Here is a 22536-nt window from a genome sequence, read left to right on the forward strand (position 1 = left end):
AGATATTATATAGTTGTGACATCACAGCTGTACAGAAGTTTGGTCCGTTTAAAGACACAGTTTTCTTAATACAGGTTGAGTGCATTTCTCTGTGGATTGAGCATTTTAATACTTTATTATAAAGACGCGGAAATCTCACAACAAACACATTCAGTGGCTGCTTGGTAACAGTCAGCTTACTGTACTAAATGGTTAAAGCTTTTCTTGCAAAACGATTGCATAACTTCTAGTAATCATGGGAATAATCATTTCTTTGTCAAATAAAGTTGCTGCAAGTTTCGAAGTTCTAAAGAAAAAAAAAACAGCCCATCATGGAAGTTGTCAGATATACTTTATAAGTTACAAAAGGGTGTAGGTTTCCATGTACCTGTTGTTTACACTGAACCTTTTCAACGTTCTGTCAACCGTGTACATTACCATGAAAAACAGATACCATTTAAATAAACGATGCACCTCCTATTACTTACAAAGAACCTGTAAGGTTTAGGTTATCGATAAATCCAATTCGGTTGTAAAAAAAGAAACAGCTTTGGCTATTAAGAAATGTAAATGTTATTCATATATATATATATATATATATATATATAAACAGGAAAGATGCCATTATACAATCCAGTGGTATTTCTAAAAGCTTTTCAGAGCAGTGTTCAGATAAGTTGACACCATTCAACAGTTCAACAATATAAAAACAAGTGGATGCATACCCTTTGCAACTGCTGCTTCATAACATTACCAAACACCAATGCAGATACCCAGTACAGCATGAAACAAATATCATTATATTGCTTTATACAGGTTATTAGCAAAATGGTTAATTATAACCTAAATGTAACAGTTTAAGACATTCGGACTCACAGTAGGTAGAAACACGACTCAGAATTGATGTGTCAGAATATTGATAAGTGCACCAAACTTTTTTTCAGTGTTGTGGCTACATGCACTATATTGTAATGACTCAAACATTTTTTTTTTGGTATACATACATACAAACGTAATGAACCTGTAAGAACGTGGTACAAAATATTCAAATAAAAATGTAATTGCACAGTTTTAAAAAAGAGAATTATAAATATTCTGACCAGGTGGCAGAGTGTACTGAGCAAGTGATTGGTAAATGAAATATTGGTGAATCATAATAAAAAAAAATAAACAGCAGTTTAAGTGCATCATTTTTGTCTTTTGAGGACCAAAGGTACATTTAATTGTCCGCACAGTGCCCAAAACCATAGCACATCTGGAAATTGTCTTTGCAGAATCAATGCAGATGTTTCTTAGTCTTTGTCTAACAGAATATAGCACACATTCGAGCACTGTTTAGATCTCCAATGACTCAGTTGATCACACAAAATGAGCCTCTCGATGTTCCACCTCTTGGAGGCGTCTGGGCCTTAGTCTCTGGTACACTGGTTTGGCCTGGTTTGGGCCCATTTCCTCAGGACTAGAGCTGGGGGACTGAGACATGGCTGCCTGCTCGGTGTCATTGTCTTCCTCGAGAGGCTCATCTACAGATACCTCTATCTCAATCCCCAACTCTTCATCATCCTCCTCCTCCTCCTCCTCCTCCTCATCCTCCTCCTCCTCCTCATCTTCTTCCTCTGCGCTGTTAGCTAATGCACAGTTCTGCAGCGCTTTAGCTTTGCTCCCTGATGGGGGCTTGTAGAAGGTTCCTGGGGGAGGCTGCAGAGTTCTGGGTGCCCTGAATGCTGTTGCAACAGGGTTGTACTTGATTACATTGTCCTCCCTTCTTAAAGTTCTGCTAGGTCGCACTGCAACTGTGTATGGTCTGTTAGGGAAAATGGTGCTACTAGTGCTGCCAGTAGTTCCAAGTGAGAAAGATGATGAGGATACGGGCAGAGAAGTTGATACGTTGCTCGCCTCCACTGTCGTACTCTCTGTGGACGTACTGGCCACAATTCTGACAGTTCTGGAAGCAACATCATGCTTGTACTGTTTGTCCCAAGTTCTGCGCAACGTCTGGGTGTCAATAAATGTACTCCGGTAATGTGTGCCCACTCGCAATTTTGCATTCTCAGTTTCGTTCACCTCTTCAATCGACTGGTCTCCTTTCTTGTCATCTTGGTCAGTGCTGTTCCGGGTGTTATTCTCGTCTACTTGGCCACGGCTGAGTATCCGTTGAGCTGGCAGGCTCACTGGCCGGGAGGAGAGTTTGTTGCGAGTGTGTCGGAGCTGGACCCTGGCAACGGTGATGTGCTGAGAGCGACAGAGGCCTCTCTCGCCAGGTTTTAGGACATCATTGACACTTGATGACAAAACCCCATTGAAGGCCTCGGAATCCACTTCATCAACTTTGAATAGAGAAATAAACAAGATGTTAAAAATTAACATATCAAGTTAAATGGTATAGACAATATCTAGCAGCTAGCGTACAGAAAAAAAAGAACTCTTGTCTATTACTTTCTTTTGTTACCTAGCTTTGCAACAATACTGACCAGGTTCAAAGAAGCTTCCATCGAGGCTTGGCATGGTTTCGTGAACCTCAGCCAATAAGTGGGAAGAAGGAATTATAGAAGAATGCCTCTTAAACACCTTAGAGCTCTGCTGTAATGGTAAGAAAAACAAGGGTAAGGGCAGAAAACAAAGCGTCAATATACAATTGAATGTTAAAAGACAAATGGACAAATGTGATGTGTATGATATTGGTGTTAAATCCTGCTACATGCATGAAAACTAATTACCTCCTTAATGTCTCCCAGAGATTTCGAGTGCCTGCTCAGTTCCTGGTGGTTGAGGCGGGGTTGGGCGTCCATCTCTGTAGGCGAGGTGCCACTCAGGGGACTGAGGGGAGTGTCAAAGATCATCTCGTAGTGTCTGATCAGGAGTTCAACAATGAGAGCCTGATACGGGTAATCCACCAGAGAGGAGAGGGAAACTTCAGCATCAGCTTGCCTTGGTTTGATCAGAGTTGGACCAAAGATGATACCCAGGTTACTGGCTGTCATCTTATTCTCCTCTGATTGCTCCGTCACCCTGTAGAGAGAAGGGATTATTGCTTATAATTAAATAAAAAAATGACCTGTTGAAAGCCATCATCCATCTACCGAATGGCTTATTCCATACTGAGATTTCTAAGAATGAAATTCACATCTCTCCTGGTAAAATGACCAGTTTATCAATGCACTCAGCAGAAACATGTTTTGTGGGTTATTTGAGTGAGGCTGTACCGGTGGAGATGCTCTATTATGAACTGCATCGTCTTGTAATGAGCTGGTGGCAGCTGCCTCAGCAGGTCCTTGATCTTGAAAAGGACCCGGTTGAGATCCACGCTGACCTGGGCTGGGGCCACTGGGGTGGGACTGAGCCGCAATGCCTCCAGCTCCTCCACGATGATACTCTGGCTTTCCTTGGCCAGGCCGATAAAGTCGTTATAATAGCGGAACAGGATGAGCGGCTCTGGCAGCTGCAGGGGAAAGTATGAGTGAAAAAAGAACCAGAAAAACAAATGAAACAAGGACGTTCATAATAAACAGAGACAACGGAAAAATGTGAGTAAACAGACAAGTGGGACGGAATTAGAAATGAGATAAGCAATTGGGGGACGAGAAGAGGGAGTTTTGTACCAAAAATAAACAAAAACAAATAAATACCACTGAAGTGGTTTTCTTCTGCACACTTCCAACCATCACATGCACTTATTTGGATGACCTTCTTTTTAGGTGTTTTTACAAAACCCCAATCCATATTATGTTAAGAATAAGGTTTCTAAAGCAGCCCACCTGTCTCAGATAGAGTTTGAGTACGTTGCTGATGTCGTGGGGATAAAGTTCGGAGAGCTCCACCAGGTCCTTTCCATTCTCAAACGCCTGGCACAGCTTCTCTACCCGAGACTTGGCGCCATTCACGCGGTAGATACCCTTCGCAGCACAAAAACAAAATGCATTCAACACAGGAAAATTAGATGCAATTTTCAGGATCACCATGGCAAAACTGGGTTATCACTGCTGCAGAATATTAACAGAATACACCAAATGAATAGAAACATCATACAGTAAATGCATTTACAGAAGATGAGTGCAAACAAAGAATGCAATGTGGGTGAAAGAAGTATACAAAATAACATGACTTGAGAATAAACCATATATTTATAGAGACCATTTTCTTTTCAGAAAGTACCTTAATGTTAAGCGCTCTGTTCTCGATTTCTGATGTACACTTCCGTATGATGAAGGGGATGCCGTCCTGACTGTTCTTAGCTGCCTGTGTGAAGTCAATGCCGAAGAGGTGGAGTTTCCCCTGGAGCTTCTTATGGCCACACTGGATGGCCAGGGTTTCCAGACACTTCTTATGGCAAGCCAACGAACACTGCAAGCATGTTGAATCTCCGTTACAAAAAATGGATGGACTTAAACATTTTTAACACATCTCTGCACGGCATAAATTGAAGTTCAAGCTATGAAACTGAACATTTTGATCAATCTAGTAGCAAAACCAATAGGATAACACCAGGATAAAGTATAAAGGGGACATATTATGCTAATTTTATGTTATTTTTTTAACCAATGCCATGGAATGATTCCAGTACACTGTAGAGTTATATCGCTATGTCTTGTCAATGTGTCTGCAGCCATTACATAACCAACTCTTCCAGTAACCGTTCTGTTATTGTCTTGTGTATCATCAGTGTATCTCATAAATATGGAAAGAAACTGGATCTAAAATAAACAGGGGGCACAGAGGTGATGGAGGCGACTTCAGAAGAAGAACAAAAGGTCTTCAGTTTCCACTGTCCGTTTCCCGACTGAGACCAGTTGGTGGATTTGGTCTCTGAGGAGAGCCTTTGGCCAGTTTCTCATTTTCTCTTTATTCAATAGGTTTGGATGAGGGAAGAGGTGGTCTTTCTCTTTTGTTTTTGTTTGATCATTGCTCACTATGAGTGATAAAGACACCATTGTGAAACATTGGCAATGCTCATTTTGAACTTGTAATACTCTGAATGCTGTTGACTCACTACATTTAATAAAGGTCCAAATAGACGGTCATGGTTTGCCGTTTTGTTCTATTAGTTCTAACACTAAATAAAAAAGAAAAGAAACCAAGGTTACCTCCTCACACTCTGCTCCGTGAAACACCACCAGGCTGTCACACTCACGACACTTGGAAGGCGCTCTAAGCTTCCTCAGCTTGTGGGTTTGAGCAGCCTTGGACATCTGGGTGTTTCTAAAGGGACCTGGGGAGCTGGCTGTTTCGATTATCATCTCACTTAAACCTGCAGAGTGGAGGAAGGGAAAGACGAGATGAAGGACAAGCAGCATGTTCTGCTACACTGTAGGAATCCTTTTTTTTTCTACATTGTCATGTAGAAAAGAAAACAGATGATACATATCAACAGATTAAATGTAGCCAATGGGGTACGCAGAATGCAACTCACAATCCCAAAAGAACTAAAGTTACTGGGTTAATAGTGATGGGGGGGGGGGGTCAAATTTTCTGTACCGTGAATAAAAGAATACCTTAAGAAATAACAAACAGACCAAATGCTGTATATTCACAACATTAGGAAAACATGCAAGTGTGGTTTTTATTTTGACTTACCGTTATCAGAGGGTGAAGGAGGCTCTCTCTCATCCAGGTCATCAGCAGACGACATGGTGCCAGTGGAGGGGGTTCTGGGTAATCTCCTCTTGAAGTCTCCTGAGCAGTAAGTCAGAACACACAAGTAAGACCACATCTCCACAGTTCTATCAAGTTAACTGTCCTCCTTCCGGGCTCCTGTGGTCTACTGCTCATTACAGGGTGGGCATTAGCAGAAATATTCTCAAATATATAGCTGCAAATAAAAAGGTGTGGTCGACTTAATGTTGTTGATAATCAAATTACCAGAAGGGGATTGTTGGTGATTCACACCTCCATTGACAGATGAGTTATTCCCGACAGGCCCCATTTAAATAATGTTGATTTTCTATTGTAACCTTAAGGAGGCTCATCATGGATGAACTCTGAAGCTGATGGTTGGTGGGTCGGGCTTGTAGGTACTTGAAAACAACATGACACATTTTCACCATATTGATTTAATGCTTCTGTAATGCACTGAAACATCACACCCCAGTCAAGGACTGTCCTGATCTTACTGGCAAACTAGAAATCCTTATATTGACTCTTAAGTATGAAATAATTCAATCAGCCTATATGTCCATAGGTTGCAACAAATCTATTTTAATTAGTGAAAGGGTGTAGTTTTAAGTGTTGTGTCTGCATGAAATAAAAAATCTGCTCTGCATACGCTTTGATACCTGCCACATCCTGATGTTTAGGAGGCAGATCTGTACGATGACATTACACAGTGACACATTTGTACTGTAGCACAGCAACAGAAGAAACACTGAACCTCAACCTGCACCAAAACTATAATTGCATGTAGTTGCATAATGTTCAACAAAGAGGAGCGGTTGCTAAGCCACTTGTTCTGAGAAAACACACCAACAAAGTTGGGTGAACATCAAGTTCAGAGGGGAAAAAATGCATGCAGGCCTCAGGGGCACAGAAGGCAGTCAGTGCTGAGGAATGTCCTCTCTATCTTCTGCAAAGTGTGCTGTCTTTGTCAATGACATAAGACAGATACACCTGATATTTAGAGCTACGTGTTGTGTAATAACAAGGGTGAACCAGGTGATTTGTCTTTCTTGGATAAAGGGTTGAAGAGGTAACTGACGTTTTGAACGTGTGCAGAGGTTCTATGCTAGTGTTTTGGATCCATCTATGCTTCAAGCACCTTGTCAAAGATCTATCCAGGTTCAGCTGGGTTTTTTCCCTGACAGGAAATAAATGTTTTTTTTTGACACCTCGAACGTAACTTGCAGACGATTCAAGTTATTTAAGTTATTATTATCCTCATGAAACACAAACCCTTTTACAACATAGTGTATGAAAAGATGGTTGAAGATAATAATTTGTAGGGGACATTTGGAAAGCCTTTAATCACTTAAAAAACAAACTGCCCAATTAAAAACACCTTTTCTGCCTAGTTTTACTCTTAAAAAATAATTGTCTTGTGAAAAAAAAGGTTAATTCAACTTAGAGCTTAGGAAAAATGACTGACTGGGTAATAAAGTCTTAAAATGACACTGGCTGCCTGAACGGTCCTACCTGGGCTTGCAGTGGGAGAGTCCATGGACCGGGACTCACTGCTCCCTCCAGCACTTTCTGAGTCACTGCACATCCCTCCACCCTGGCTGGCTGAGGCCCAAGGACGAAATGAAGCCTGAATCCGTAGTGCTTGATAAAAAAAATGTACATTTCTGTTCATTAGTAATTACCCATACAATATAAATGTTACCTATATCTTGGCCTCCAATACTTAATGACTCTTGAAACTAATCTCAGCAATTGCATGTGCACACATCACTGTCTTTAATGAATTGATGGTTAGAGGCCTAGGCACACAATGCTCAATAAACCTGAAGAGTGTGACGGCCACTTGGCTACTGCTATCTCTTCACCTAAATGAGCACTAAAAGTCATGAGCCTATTAAACACTGAGACAAAACTGCGGTTACCCTCACTCCATATTTTACATTTTTTGCATTTTACTCACAAACCAAAGTAAGGTGACTGCACTATATGTTGGTCCACAGAGGCCAGAGGAAATGTACAAGCTATCATATCTGTGTGTTCTACATTGAAGTCTCGTGACCAAAACATCACAACAGGTGAAGCTAATAGGATAAATGTAAAGCTGCGTACCTTGGATGTCAGCGCTACTGTTGGAGCTCCTTTCTGCAATCTTGGCATGTTGGGCAGTGATGGGACTCTCCACCTCATCTGCACCGAGGAGGTCAGAGGTCACAGATGCCTGTGACAGGTTACTGTGGGACGAGTGGCTGCCACTGAGCGAACGCTTGTTGAAAAGCATCCTAGGGAGGTAAATTGTAGATTGAAAATAATTATGTTACTCTATCCTTTGAGACATTATCCGTGTTCAGGTGTAATATGTGTAATCATACTGTAGGTCCCATATTGTAAAAAGTGAGACTTCCTTGTTTGTTTATTATAAAGCAGGTCGAGGTGCTATATAATACTGTGAAAAGTATCAGAACACTAAATCTACAGATAAACACAACTTTACCTTACATAAACATAGATATAGCTTAAAATATCTTATATGTGACAGAGGGCTTTATGATCAATACAATATAAAAACACCCTCTACCCTTAGATACTAAATCTGGATAAGGATCAGCTCCAGGTCATAACAGGAAAAAGGAGAAATCTCAAGAACATCCATCAGTTACAGCCATCAATAAACAGCCTAGACACTAACACTCCCTTCTTTTTGAATTGATCAGTATTTGTAATTCCTTAGTATATTTCCTAATTCGAGCAGTGCAAAAGCGCCATGAATAATCATGAGATCATGAGATAAGCCCCACCTCACCATCAAAGACAGCAGTTAATTAACTTAAGAGTTTAATGATGATTAACTGAAAGGCCTGTGAATGGGAAATTTGCAACCATTGTTAACACAAGTATCCTAATGTATCTCACAATACACAGTATTCAGGTCAGCGATCTATATTTACCAATGCTGTGGATGCATGTGAGCAATGTGTATATAACTTTCATTTCCTCTCTCCCAAGCTGAATTCTTTTGATCAGAGGGATCAGAGTTGAGGGGTGGGGGACGAAAAGAAGAACAAAGCACTCTCTTATTTCCATCTGCGTGTGTGTGTGCGTGCGTGTGCGTGTGCGTGTGCGTGTGTGTGTGTGTGTGTGTGTGTGTGTGTGTGTGTGTGAGAGAGAGAGAGAGACCACAAACCTGTATCAACAGAACTCTCAAAAGGAAACTAATGTCTTTGGACCGAAGCTTTCAACAGAGCTGGGTACTTAAAAAATGACCAAATGTAAGATGACCGCTAAAATTATCATGTTAGTCACACACAACGTGTTTTTATCTTGAAAGCTACTGAAAACTTTCACAGAGCTTTAGTGAAACTGGTGGTAAGCCCACCGCCCCGGCTCCTCTCTCCCGTGACCACTGTAATTTCCGCAGGAAGCCCTGGCCAACCCAATTGTTTTACTCTTTCCAAAACAACCTTCCTCACTCAATCACTCCACCTCTCACCAGTGGGGTCTACAGTACCACAGACTATTAAAGTTACCCAATTTTACCATAAATAAACACCCATGCTCCCACAGAACTATGACGCAAGCATAAACACCATAATAACAATAACATGACATGGAGACTAAAACTTTTCAAATTTCTTATGAAGTTCACTGAAATTATTCTGTGGGCCCCTCTGAGAGCCACCACGTCATTTCCTTGAACTTATTGCATTTCCTTGATAAAATCAGAGAACGTAAACATAAACATGATAATTGAAGGCTGACGTGGTTAAATTGAGTCACAGTTCCTCAATAGAGAGCATCAGATTTTAGTTTAAAAGGTCACATTGTGAAAGGGGGATTTTAATGTTTATTTTGATAATAAAGCAGGTCATAAGGGGTTATAAAGTGCCACATTAATACTGTCAAAGCATCAAATCACGTGGCGGCTTAGTGGTTAGAGCGGGTGCCCCATATACAGAGGCTAAAATCTTCAACGCAGCAGCCAGGGTTCGATTCCCACCTGTGGCCCTTTGCTGCTTGTCACTCACCCCTCGCTCCTGATTCCTGTCAATCTTCAAAAGCTATCACTATCAAATATAGGTACCTTGGTGATGTCACAACACTATAGATCTATAGGTGAAGCTATGCCGTTACACTATAAATTCTTTATAATCTGATGGACTGCTTGGAGTTAGAGTTGAACTTTTTTGTCAGTAATGGGGAAATAATTTAGTTGCCACAATGACCATGAGCCCATGTGTGTCTTAGCAGCGGTGACCTAATGTCTCACCCTGTGCTTTGTGTGACAGCTGAATCAAACGAGTGGGATTCAAGGCGAGGCCCATCAGTGGGTAGACTCCTGACGAAGTCGATGTAGCGCTGGCCCGGCTCGTACAGTTTGGCATTTTCACACAGACTCTGGTGGTTGACAGGGAGGGACACCACCTGGGCCTGCTGGAGCTGGAACCAATTGACCGTCACCTGAAACGAGGAAGAAAATTAACCTGCATATCATGCCTTGAGTGACCCCTCATCAGTCTGTCCAAGGTGTAGTACGTCATTTCATTTAGTCTAAATTTAAACATTTTTAGCCCAAAAATGGGAACTTACAGCCTTGAGGGTGAGGTCGCACTGGGAGACCATCTCTCGGATCTGAGTGATGATCTCACTCTTTGTGTTGGTCAGGTCGACTCTCTTGTCCCCAACATCAATCTGACATGCTTTGCAGTGCTCCCTGGCCTCCTCAGCCTGCCGACAGAAGGGAGACAAATCAAAAACTTGATCACATTGATATACTCTCTATCTTCCTCTTGAGCAAGTTTAGTTCCAACTTCTGTGAGTCACAGGGACAGAAGTTGATGAACCAAAGACGCTCATCAAACGGTTTCTTCGAGAACGAAGCTCCACTGACAGGAAGGACTAAAGATGCTGCTACCTTCTGTGTCACAAGAAAACAAATCCCTTACTGTTTGCTGACCAGTGAGATTTTCTGCAATCCCTGTATTGTTTGTTAAATTAAAGGTAATCACACACACTGATGGCATAAATGTTGGTGTGGCCCAGAATCCTTGTTATGTCTTTCTACCTTTTTCTTTCCCTCTGTACTTCCAATATCCAATAAATGTCAACCAAGTACAGCAAAACAGGAGTAGGCCTGAGTGTGTAATACTTTGATTCCTCTTTTGTGTGTGTACTGTAAATGTGTCTGTAAAGCCCAAAATGTAGACAGTAACATGGCCTGTTGCCGCTGATGTTCTGTTACGCAGTGGTCTTGTTTACAACAACTATCCTACTGAGTTAAATGGCAAACAAAGTTAAGTAAAAAAAAAAACAATAGGTGAAAACAAAGCATTCAAACAACTTTAACAAACATTTAATTCACCAGAAAAAAAATCATGGTGATGAAGTCATACCAGCTGCATTGCAATATGGGGCCAGGGGTGTAAATTGGTGGGGCAATGGACCCATCTCTACTTGTTACCCCTCTATTTCTGCCACCCTTGTTCGTACCACACCCAATTTTGAACTTGGCCTTCATTCTGATTTCAATTACACACCTGTAAAGTCTTGTGACTGTATCCTGCAAAGTTATCGAGCCAGGGATGTAAAGTAGGCGATCAGGGCCCCTTCCCAACTTTCTGACCTAGACTCAGCCTTCATTTTGAACTCAACCACACACTTATAACAAGTGCTACTCTATTGTAGGTGTGTCCACAGTTCAGTTTCCTGTGATCACACGCACGTCACCAGTTAGAGCCTACAGAAATCTATAATGTACCACATTAAAAAGAACCCTGACAGATAAGGAGCTTTACCTTCTGCAGGGCCTCCTCCTCCATCCTGCGCCTCTTCTCCAGCTGTTTGGCTGTCGCTGCTCCACCTCCTCCTCCGATCTGCTCCTCCTCCAGGCGGCTGGTGGAAACCTTGGCCTTCTCATACTCCTCTTGCCGCTGGGCCTGCAGCAGCCGAGCCTTCCTCAAAGCACTGTCCGCTTCGTTCTGGAGACACACAGTTTAAGTTTACACACAGACAAACACACATGGTTACACTGACAACAGCCTTTCTTCAACTGGATCTGTCGACTCAAATGAACCCAGTACTTGTCCAACAATGTTAACCACGGCTAACATGAAAAGATTAATTATGGCTTTTTATTAATTATATATTTTTTGTTTTTAGGTTAACAGTGATCTGCTATAATGAACCTATAATCAAACATTATAAACATACATTTCAATAATGTTATCGAGACCAAAGTAAGTCATACAGAATGACAAACATAATTAATGATCAACGATTTTTTTTTCTAATGACAAGTGTGGGAATTTAACTAGTGGTCCTTAACATTAAGGACCCTATACTATAAAAAGTTTCTGAACTGTTCTGGCTGGCTGCATGACTACATGACACAAAGCATTAGTTTGCATGCACATATTAGGTTTAGGTGTTCCAAGAACATGCTTGAACAGAGCCCCGGGGTCAGCCAAACACCTTTAGATTCTGTGTGCATTTGTGTGTGGCCCTCTTCAGAATGCTGCCTCTTTAGCAATCCACTCACCATTTTCTTTTGCTCTCTTTGCCACTGCTCCTTGACCTCTTTTCGTAGTTTGTCCAGCTCATTCTTTCTGGCCAAGAGAGGCTGCAAAGAAAACAAATAACCCCATAACACACACACACACACAGAGTCAGTCAGTAAGTCCTTGTTTACATTATACAACCGTAGTTGCAGCTCAGAAATGCATCGTTTACATTATTGGATTACCTGTGTGAATTTGTTGCTTTGGAGTACTGCTGCGGTGTGAAGTACCAGCTGGCTGTATTCAATGTCATTTTTGAATGCAGTCATGTAGGTCTCACGAAAAGGCATGAATTCCTAAAAATGAGAGGGAGGAAGTCTTAGTGTCGACACTGAAAAGCTGAAAGACGGCTGCAAAATTTGACATCAGTGCAGGTTAGCTGCAACATCGACTCACCTGTTGACTTGCAAGCGTCTTGGCAGATTCAGCCATTTTGGCATAACTCTTTGCACACTCGATATCTGCAAATAGACCACACCGCCTTTAATTTTGTATCAACTGTTGGACCTTGCTTAAAAACAACACTACCTAAAAGCAATTCAAGCATTTTCTGATTAAATCACACAATGTCCTTGAGTCATGAGACTCATCTATACAAATCAACAGTAAATAAAGCATTAACCAAAGTGGATGAGTTAAACAAACCGCATCCATGTTTGCCTGATAACAAATGTACTGTATGGCTTGACTGAGTGCTTTGTGTCTCTGTGTTGACGGGTGTAGTGACTAAGTATAAAACTGCGAGCATTCATTAACCTGAGGGCCAAACAAAAGCTCACACACACTGTAAACTCAACCTTGAGCCTGGATAACACTTCATTGTTTTAAAAAAAAAAATCTCATGAAATTGGCCCCTCATTAATCCCCACATTTGTGGCTATAGCTGTTGTTTAAGAAGGAAAGTAATCATCTTTCAAAACGTACTAATGTGTAAAAAATCGGAAAAAGGGTCAATACAACAAAAAAAAGACATTAGTTAATGTTTTTATTTGTCTTATTTTCAAAGTTCTCCTCCACTCCACACACAAAATGTGTTGAGCTTCTTGTTCCTCCACTTGGAAGTCTGATGTACGCGCAGTTTGACACTAGAAGGCTGTTTTCACATTCACCTGCTGAAGGGGAACGTTTATCTGTGCTCGTCTTTAATCTCAGTTTATCCAGTGCATGTGTGAGCAGGATATTGTGACATCACAATTATGTGTCTAACAGTTGGCTTTTCAAAAGAAAAGAACCTTTAATGAGGTAATTGAACTTTTTTGTGGAGAAATAATATTTTTATTATTTTTTCATGACAGAAAACATATCTAGAAAGATTATTTAAAAGAAAACTCAACATCACTTTTTTAACTAGTCAAAACAATTCAACTTAAAATAGTGGTGTAATATTTTGCTTTTTAAAGACCATAAAAGTGCATGACCTGTGCATGAAAACATCTCAAAGATTCCCTGACATGACTACCCAGACTTAACTTTAGTACTTCATTACATTCTTAAGTACATGTTCCATAACACTAACACACACCAGCTGATGTGTGTACGTCAGTATGATAGAAGGCAGCAGTTAAGTAGCACCTTACATGTCAGAAATGCTGTGCTCCAACTCACCCACACTGAGGCGCTTCTCCACCCACGCCAGCAGCTCTTTGGTGTACTTGGACCAGGCCTTGGCATAGTGCAGCGCTGACTCCACCCCACTGTCCTGGCGCTGCAGTGTCCGGTCCACCTCTTCTGCCCGAACCGGCGGAGATGGCCCTGTGAAAACCACCGTGACCCCGCAAGGGATGTTGTAAAACCTGGGCTTAAACATGAACGCCAGAGACCAACCCCCCCCAGTCTAACTACACGTACATAATATGAGTTTAGCTTGCAACATCGGTGACTATGAGTCAGCGAATAAAGCCCACACTGACCTTGGGTGAGCATGATATGAGCTAATACCATCTGAGGATAAGTAATGCTGACAGGAGACTGTCTGCTGGATGTATTAATAAGCAGTTGAGGTGACTGGTCATCCAGACTTGAGAGCTAGTTGTGCTCTTACCTCAGATAACCCCAGACTCCAATAGCAGCCCCGACAACACAGAATGATAAAGCAGCAACCGCAGATGAGCTTAACGCTGATTTATGACTAAGCTTTTTATCCAACAAATTAGCCAGGATTGCACTCCCCTCCCACACTTTCGCAGAGCAGCACCAGAGTACAGTAGCTGTGTGTTATAGAGATCTGTCTTACCGGGCGGATCATCTTTCTCAGGACCGGATCCTCCAGATTCCACAAAGAGGTTCTCAAAAGACTGAAAAAAAACAGGCAAATGGGGCGGGTGAATTTCCTACTTAAAGCACGGTATGCTCTGTTAACATACTTAAAACAAGGCTTATCAGAACCTTGACTTCCTCCTCAGAGCTGTTGTGAAATCTACAGCAGGAAAACAACAATACATAGCATCAATCCATCATTTGCAGAGACCATTTCGGGAACATGCGTCAACCAGCAAGCGGTCACTCATTAACCCCTGAACTCTGTAGGGTAATTTAATCTTTTGCTTGACAATTAAGGGGCAGTAGGCCACATCCTGGTGTTCATGGGACAGTGAATGAAACTTACGATACATTTTTGTTTAAGAGTGGGGACCATATAGATACACCAATATCAGCCTTTGGTTTGTGATGCCAAGTAGAGCTCTGGAAGGTGGATTAGTGCACCCGAATCCGAATTAGCTAGGCCATTTGTTTGGGAAGTGATGGACCGAACTAGACAATATGGATATTGTACTTTTCTTACCCTGCTTCTCTTAGTTAGGGGGAGCCCCAACACCGATCCATTCTCTACATCTCCCATAAGGAAGTCAGACACTCTGAAGGGAAAACAGAAACACAAATCAATAAATTGTGTTGAGAAGAATCAGAGAAAACATTTCCAGGAATTAGTTTAAAGAGGCACTCCAGTGTTTTAGCTTTGCACTTTAATAAAGTAGGTGGACTCTCAAAAGAGAGATTAACAAAAGAACGGTGTAAAAAGATGCAGCAGAGGCCATGATCTCCAGACTTTAAGTTGCTAGCATGGCTCCAACATCAAAACATGGGATCCTAAAGTTCCCATAATGCAGCTCAATGGTGTCGTTCATTAGACTTTCTCTGCTTTTCTTTCAAACTCCTCCAGTTTGTAATGCTAGACTTCTGTTAAAAAATGTTTTAAGACCAATCTCAAAGGACATCATCAGGGTTATTTTGTTTGTTTTTTTCAAACTTTGGAAAGCGCCATGTGTACAATTGGTGGAGTGCCCCTTTAATGTTGAAATGAAAATCAAACAAAAAAATAGTCACATACTTGTTTAGCATAGTATTTACTCAGATAAACATGTAGTGCTTAGTTTATTGTCTGGTTGTGGATTTATTATACATTTTTATTTGCTTTTTTAAGGCTCAGTTGTTTGCTTGTTCATATCAGCTCTATTGTTTTTGTGACTGTTATTAGAAAAAACTGAGAAACTGAGAAAAAAAACTCCTTGGCACTTCTGGTTGTTTCTGCTTTTATGTTTTCAGTGTTTCTGTATTGCACTGGATACTAATTGACTTACAATAATTATGCAAGAATTGTCAGGAAAAAAATACCAGAGCCCGACCGGTTAATACCGATATGAAAACGATGCTTGGGGTGATTCAGAAATGGTGTCACTGCGTAGTTCTTCATTTACGTAAATGGTCAGCAATTGACTGATACTGAACAAACAGTAGTGATGTTTATTTAGCCATCTATTTTATCTGTATGTCTTTATTATCTCTGTGTTTATTTCTAGAAATGGTTGATAATTTAATACACTATGTGTAATCATGTTAAATATTCTTCAATAAAGTTATTTGTTTAAGAAAGCAGCCTTCTGAGTGCCTTTGCAGCATCATATCAATGTAAAAACCACATAGTAAAGGTTCATTTCAGCAGAAAAATACTTGACCTCCATATCGGTAATCGGTGACATTTCCCTTTTTTAAATTGGTCATAAATCAGTCATGCCATAACAGTAGTATGCCATAACCGTACAGTCAACTCATCTACATGTTGATGGAGTAAGAAAACCCACACAAGTTAAATGAGCAATGAAATCACAGTTATGACATTATACTTACACATTGCCAAAGGTGAACGCCAATGTGTCGATAGCAGTGTAGATCTCTCCGAAAAGCTTCAGTTTGTTCTCTTCGTTCACCTCCTTAAAGTTCACCCCTGTCAAATTGTGAATAAGTAGGATTGAGTAGGAAGCAAACCTAAAACCAGCATTATGAAGACATCCTGCACTGGCACCATTGATAAGAGTTTAAGTCTGTAAGGTATGAATCTTATGGTATGATTCATCATCATGTGTATGACGTCAAGCACGGAGTCAATGAAAATGTCTTTTTGAGTCACGCTCTGCTCTTCAAAATCACACTGAGGCCGAAGGAACTTCCTATCTCAAATGAGCAGACATTTTGAAAACAAAAAATCCCTCAGAGACATCCAAAAACAACTTTGTACCTTAAAGCAGAAAAAGATAAGCAACGACTGCAAGTGTATATATTTGGCTGTAATCTGGAAAGGCAGTAGTTTCCTGCTGTAAGTCTAAACACAGTGATGACTGAGGACAGAATGGGGGAAAAACACCAGTGTAAATACGGCTGTAATCAGTCCTCACAATAAACTTCCTGTCCTGACTGAGCAGAGAGAAAATAAACCAGGAGAAGAGAGATGCTCAGAATGAGCCCAAACACCAAGCAGTAAATCAGTGATGTCACTGAGCACTCTGCTGCCTCCACGATTTCCTCAGTCTTTCCTTTCCATTAGGACAATGGAAATTTCTAGAGTTCAAAGAATCACAGCTTTCTTCTCTTACCTTAGGCTTGTTTAGAAAGCTTCTGAATCTCCGTAACAGTAGCATAAAAAGGAATTCATGGAGGACCCTGGAAAGAGTCAACTTCTCAAATCTTTAAGGACGACTGCGTCAAACAGTATCTGCACTTACAATCTTTTAAGCCAGATCCTTAAAAAACTGAAGTGCACCCATCTACCAACGCCTACCAAATGCTAAGAGGCTTCCTCCGTAGCTTTTAGGCCTTGCAAGACTTGTCAGAAGTATAGTGTGCTACAAAAAGGCCGCATACCCACCTCAAAACTGTCTTCAGCATTCCTCCATTCTCTCCATTGTCCAATAGAAAAAAAGCTTCCTTGATCATATGGGTAACCACTACTTTGAGATGACTTTTCTGTCCAAACACCTTATACATGCCATCAAACAAGTGACTTTTCTTTAGGGGATCCAATAATATGTTCCACCATTGAGCGAAATGACTGCTGGATAGAAATAAATCCAATGTGAAAAATTCCTCTCTCCGACTCAGATCCCAAAAAAGTGCTCCAATGTCCACGGGGCCCTCAGAGCCTCTTTTAACCCAAGGCCAGCTACTGTAGCCACCACTATTCAAAGCACACGATTCTCTTGTGCAGTTGCATCTCCTCCTCTTCTGTCCAACCCCTACCCCCAACAGGACATCCTGAGGCTTGCTGGAATACAATGCCAGAACTCGCTCAGGCCCCAACCAGTGGTCCAAACGTGGAAGTTACATCATCCGGGAAAAATGGTATTGTTTCAGTGGAAAAGCACAACACTCTCGAAACACTCGTCAGTCCTACGCAGAACTCAGGTCTAGGAGGAATTGTCTCTCCAATTATGATAATGCCAAGCTGTAGCTACTTTGCATGTGACTGGAGGTGAAGTGGCAGAGGATGGAGGAAGTGACTAAACACTGTATAAACAGTTATTTGATTCAGTGTTTTGGTGCACCTCGGACAAGAAACTCCACCAGAAAGAAAAATCACAGGGTTCTCAGTACACTTATTATTCTTTTTTTTTTTAAACATCATAATCATGTCAGAACAAAACACAACCTTCTGATCACATGACTTCACATCACTTCATAAAAATAGCATAACAACATTTTACATCTTCCTGTTGTGCAACAAGAGCAGCTTTGAGATTTGGTGGTAAAAAATCTTGGTGTACAGCTGAGTGGCAAGAAGTGAGCTCTTCTGGCCACCTAGTGGCAGAAAAGACGTTATAGCATGCTTCACTGCACCTAATTATGGAAAGACTAGATCATTACAGCTACTGTAAATGCTAAACCTAGTTAGATCTTAAAGTTAAGATCAGTTGTTTTTTTTACCAACGGCAACTGTTCAGATATAGCACCAACACTGGTGTCCTTAAAACAGTCTCTATGAATAAAAAATGTTTTTAAAACAGATTTTAATCTACATACAAAATAAACTCCCCACCCTGTTTGCAGTATCATAAAGGCTCAAGATCAAAGACTTCCTCAGATCAACTATTGAGCTGTCAAATGTAAGACTTCCTTATTGAAAAGGGCCTACTCCGCATGTCTCTATTGTGAAACATGCCACTCAAATAGTCAAGTTAGTGCACAAAAGATGCATGCACCTAATAATTGTTTATGGCACACACACACATACACACACACACCTGCACACACACCCATATGTGTTTAGACTTACTTTAAATATTTCAGTGAAGGTGAGCTACATTCATATACAGAGCCTCTTCAGGCTTTGTTCACTTCATCATGTCACCATTGAGTATGAAGTGAAAGCTTTTCAAAAAGCTATGCAGCCCCTCTATGCCCCTCTTTACAATGCAAATGGAGATGAGGTATACTGAGGGGATTCTTGTGTGGCAGCCAAGTTAAGAATTGACCCGCATGCCAGATCATAATCTCAGAGAATGAGAGATTGAATAGGATTCCTCAGTGTAGTTCCCTCTGGACTGGCAGACAAAGCACAAAAGACACCCGTGTCTCGCTGCCTCTTGAATCAGGTATCTGACTCCCAAATATTATTTTCTTAGTCTCTGTATGGGGTTTGAGACACATGCTGCTGAATTCTAAGCACTTGAGAGACTTCTGAAGGGCTGCATTGCTTTGAAGCTATAAGAAAACTATTCAGAAACATTCCCTGGGAAGTTCTTTTTAAGACTTGAGAAGACAGATGGTGTGAGAGAGAGAGAGAGGACATAGTCATAATGAACATCCAGGAGAAAAAACTGTCAAGGGAGAGGGGGGATTAGATAAGCAGAGACAGAAAACAGACCAAAGGGGTGAGTGGAGGAGTAGCTCGTATGTTTTACAGGAAAGCAGTGAGTTATGCATGTTTTTAAGGGAGATCTGGTCATCATAGCTCACCTTTGACCGTGGCGATGACGGTTCCAGCTGTACTGAGGATGTCCACTGAGTTGAGGCTCTGGTGTTTGCTGATAATGGCCTTCAGGACTCGCAGCAGCTCCCCTAGACGCTCATGCACGGCATGATGGAGGCAGTCCTGATGCTCTGGAAAGTTATAGACACTATAGGTGTAATAGTGAACATATATGTTGCCTTAAATCTATCTTGTAATAAGCATGAGTAGAGGAATCTCTAAGTTAAGTCAATAAACTACATGTATTATACAGAATGTAGCTGAAGTCACAAGGACGATATAGTCTTAGTAAACCTCATGGATTTGACATAGGATATTATTTACTGCTTAGGCCAATTCCTGCTCCTGGTGCTCCTAATGGCACCTGTAAGATTCCGCCGCATCCGAAACAAACAACCAATCAGAGCTGACCAGTCTCTAACAGCCGTAGTTTTCAGAAATATATGTTAGTGTACAATTTGATTAGAAAGAAAGTTCGCTCAGGACAGTTCTTGGTTTTGGCTCGACTGTTTTCGACATGGTGGGCGGGTCACAAGCTTTCTCCTTTTACAGCTAAACAGAAGAAAGAACTGTGCAACCGCAGTAACAGAAGCTTGATTCCCATTTCATCAGTGTTGGATAGTTTGATACCTCTTCCTAACATACAGCGAACGATCTCTGGCTGATGGAGTCGGATGGAGTGTGAAAAATTGTCCAGATATACTACTGGAAATGTCACAGTGCAAGTCTGAGATGATCGTTGTGATTTGTCCATCCGCAAATTAGCAAGTATCCAAGTTATTTCTTCATAACTAACATAATTTTCTTAAATTTTAATCAAAAATAGTGATGTGTGGATCATATAAGACAGGGGTGGGCAATTCCGGTTCTGGACGGCCACTGTCCTGCATGTTTTAGGTTTCTCAAACAACACTCAGGTGTGTTAGGGTAGGGAGAAACCTAAAACATGCAGGACAGTGGCCCTCCAGGACCGGAATTGCCCACCCCTGATATAAGATGTGGCGCTTCTCAACATCCTAAATGAATCTCTCTTCCTTCATGCTGACATTATCAGTTAGCCTTGTTGACCTTTGACCAATTAGATTACAAGAGATCAGTGTCCAGTTCACCCCTGCTACAAGTCATTTTGCAGTAAGCCAGGTATGCTATGCCATAGAACGTGCTATGTAGAGGCTTTTCAAGTTACGACGTCATGTTATGAATGGTTTCTTCAGTCTGAAGAAATGCTTTAATTATGGGATTTGTACTGTATTTCAACACTGAGGCTTAACAATGCACCGTGTGCTTTAAAACCTGAGCAGCCCGGACCTAGAACCCAGCTATTTAAAAATCTCCCTGCTCTACATGAATGGTGCAACCTCATTGGAAAAAAGGGATTACTACATGACATTCCAGCTTTGTTGGTTGAAAGAGTGACCATGGCAGCCATGTCACACTAATGTCTGTCTAGGCAACTATACCATGAAGCAGAGATAGCAGAGGGATTGCACACAACTGAGCAAACCTACACATATGAACTAAAAGCGTGCTAACCTGACAGCCAAGTGCATAACTAAACATGACCTACTATGTACTTTGCGCAATTAGGGTTGGTTAGTCAGTTACCCAGAGAAAACATCTCAGGTATGTGGTTCTGTGTACTAGATGTGACTTTACTAACAGTGAGTCACTATCATTTACAAAAGGAACACAATGCACTTTGCTATCATGTAACCTTGATAATGTGCTCTTGACATTGTTAAGGAATAAGGTTATTAATTACAGCAATTAAATGAGTACATGAACTACATTCAAAGTGTATTTTTTACTACTACTACTACTTTTTACGTACTACAGGGTAGTGTGACAGGGTTCTGACACAGCTGGCTTGCCCAAAGAGGACTACTACAAGAATGAAAAGGGTACACATTATATACACAACAATTATTCTCATTTTGACTAAAATATGTTCCGGCCATAAGCTGTAAACACACTAAATACAAAGTAAGCTGACAAAAAAAAAAGAAATACACACGTGCACACACAAACACAGACACACACACGTACACAAAGAATGGATACAGGCAGTCAAAGCCACATTTTGTGCTGACTATCACCCCTGGATTACCCCTTCATGGAAGGGGGGATCAGAAAGACTTTAGCTGTCTCCCATTTTTTCTTTTATTCATTAGCCCTCTTTTTTGGGGTGGGACAACTAGTGCCGCCAGTGGGGCTAATAATGCTGGGTATGTGTGGCCACCGTGACAATGCTAGCTGAGTCCTGACCCGGAAATCCAGCCAACTGACCAGCAGGTGACAAGTTCACATTGACCAACAGGTCATAGCATCACAACAATAATCAAACAACCAGTATGAAGCACTGAAGCCAAAATTCACCCACTGACTGTCAAAAAGCTATAGAGGACCACGCTTATGTGTTTTCTGTATACATGTTTCAAGTTTTTTTTAGGACTCTGACAGTCTGTTTTCTCTCAATGAATGAGACTCAACGGTCATAATGGGCCAAATGACCATACATGCTGCTGCTGCTTTACTGACAACTTCAATGCAGCCAAATCAGCACACCCAGCAAATCAACAATGGGCCACTTAACATAAACCCGAAGAGTTGTAGTGATTGGGTAAGGTGCAATAACCCCGGGAAACAACACTGCAAGTAGGTCACGACGCAATTGTGAACATCAAGCACTTGCAAACAATCCCAAATCAACTCCGCAAACGGACTAATTGAAAACCCAGGACACACCAAAATGATTACACAAGATGAGCACAAATCCCCGACTGTTCCACGACCACATGAACTTCTAGTTCGCCAAAAGCTTCAGGACCTGGAGAGTACTCTCCTTCACCATAGTAACCATCTTCATCCATCTTCATCAGATGTCATGCATAGCTCATTCTAGTGCCAAATACCTAGTGTTTTTTTTTTATGATGAAAGCCTCTTGTGCTTTTTGTTTTAGCTGCCCAACTCGCCATGAGGCAGGAAAAGGGCCAGCGGTGGGCTTCTGGCACAGCCACACATCAGACTTGGACTCAATACTTCTATACAATCATTGCACACTGGCATACAGAGAAGGCCATTCTTTTTGTTGGTCGTCTGGATTACTATTACAGACTATCTGTACAATTCATGGTAAAAAAAAAATTATAAAAAAG

General features: G+C 41.2%; 1 protein-coding gene across 2 annotated transcripts in view; it reads right to left on the reverse strand.

Moving 5' to 3' along the window:
* Positions 1-373: 373 nt before the first annotated feature.
* The window catches only part of arhgap29a (Rho GTPase activating protein 29a), a 36740-nt gene continuing 14577 nt past the window's right edge, over positions 374-22536 (reverse strand). Inside the window, exons 3-23 of one of the 2 annotated variants that reach the window (XM_083935683.1) lie at positions 19368-19511; positions 16266-16362; positions 14923-14995; positions 14374-14434; positions 13746-13892; positions 12537-12601; positions 12326-12436; positions 12122-12202; positions 11379-11561; positions 10174-10311; positions 9854-10044; positions 7699-7868; positions 7102-7230; positions 5551-5649; positions 5061-5224; positions 4132-4320; positions 3735-3872; positions 3183-3418; positions 2697-2988; positions 2451-2559; positions 374-2306 (exon numbers count right to left, since the gene is read on the reverse strand). In XM_083935683.1, the coding sequence (XP_083791809.1) occupies positions 1339-2306; positions 2451-2559; positions 2697-2988; positions 3183-3418; positions 3735-3872; positions 4132-4320; positions 5061-5224; positions 5551-5649; positions 7102-7230; positions 7699-7868; positions 9854-10044; positions 10174-10311; positions 11379-11561; positions 12122-12202; positions 12326-12436; positions 12537-12601; positions 13746-13892; positions 14374-14434; positions 14923-14995; positions 16266-16362; positions 19368-19511 (3785 nt within the window). In that variant the 3' untranslated portion in view covers positions 374-1338. Of the gene's footprint in view, positions 2307-2450; positions 2560-2696; positions 2989-3182; positions 3419-3734; positions 3873-4131; positions 4321-5060; positions 5225-5550; positions 5650-7101; positions 7231-7698; positions 7869-9853; positions 10045-10173; positions 10312-11378; positions 11562-12121; positions 12203-12325; positions 12437-12536; positions 12602-13745; positions 13893-14373; positions 14435-14922; positions 14996-16265; positions 16363-17280; positions 17534-19367; positions 19512-22536 lie in introns of those variants that run through there. The other variant, XM_083935684.1, reaches the window with a different exon arrangement.

The sequence above is a fragment of the Echiichthys vipera genome (assembly GCF_963691815.1).
Source record: "Echiichthys vipera genome assembly, chromosome: 21".
In the NCBI taxonomy this organism is placed as follows: domain Eukaryota; kingdom Metazoa; phylum Chordata; class Actinopteri; order Perciformes; family Trachinidae; genus Echiichthys; species Echiichthys vipera.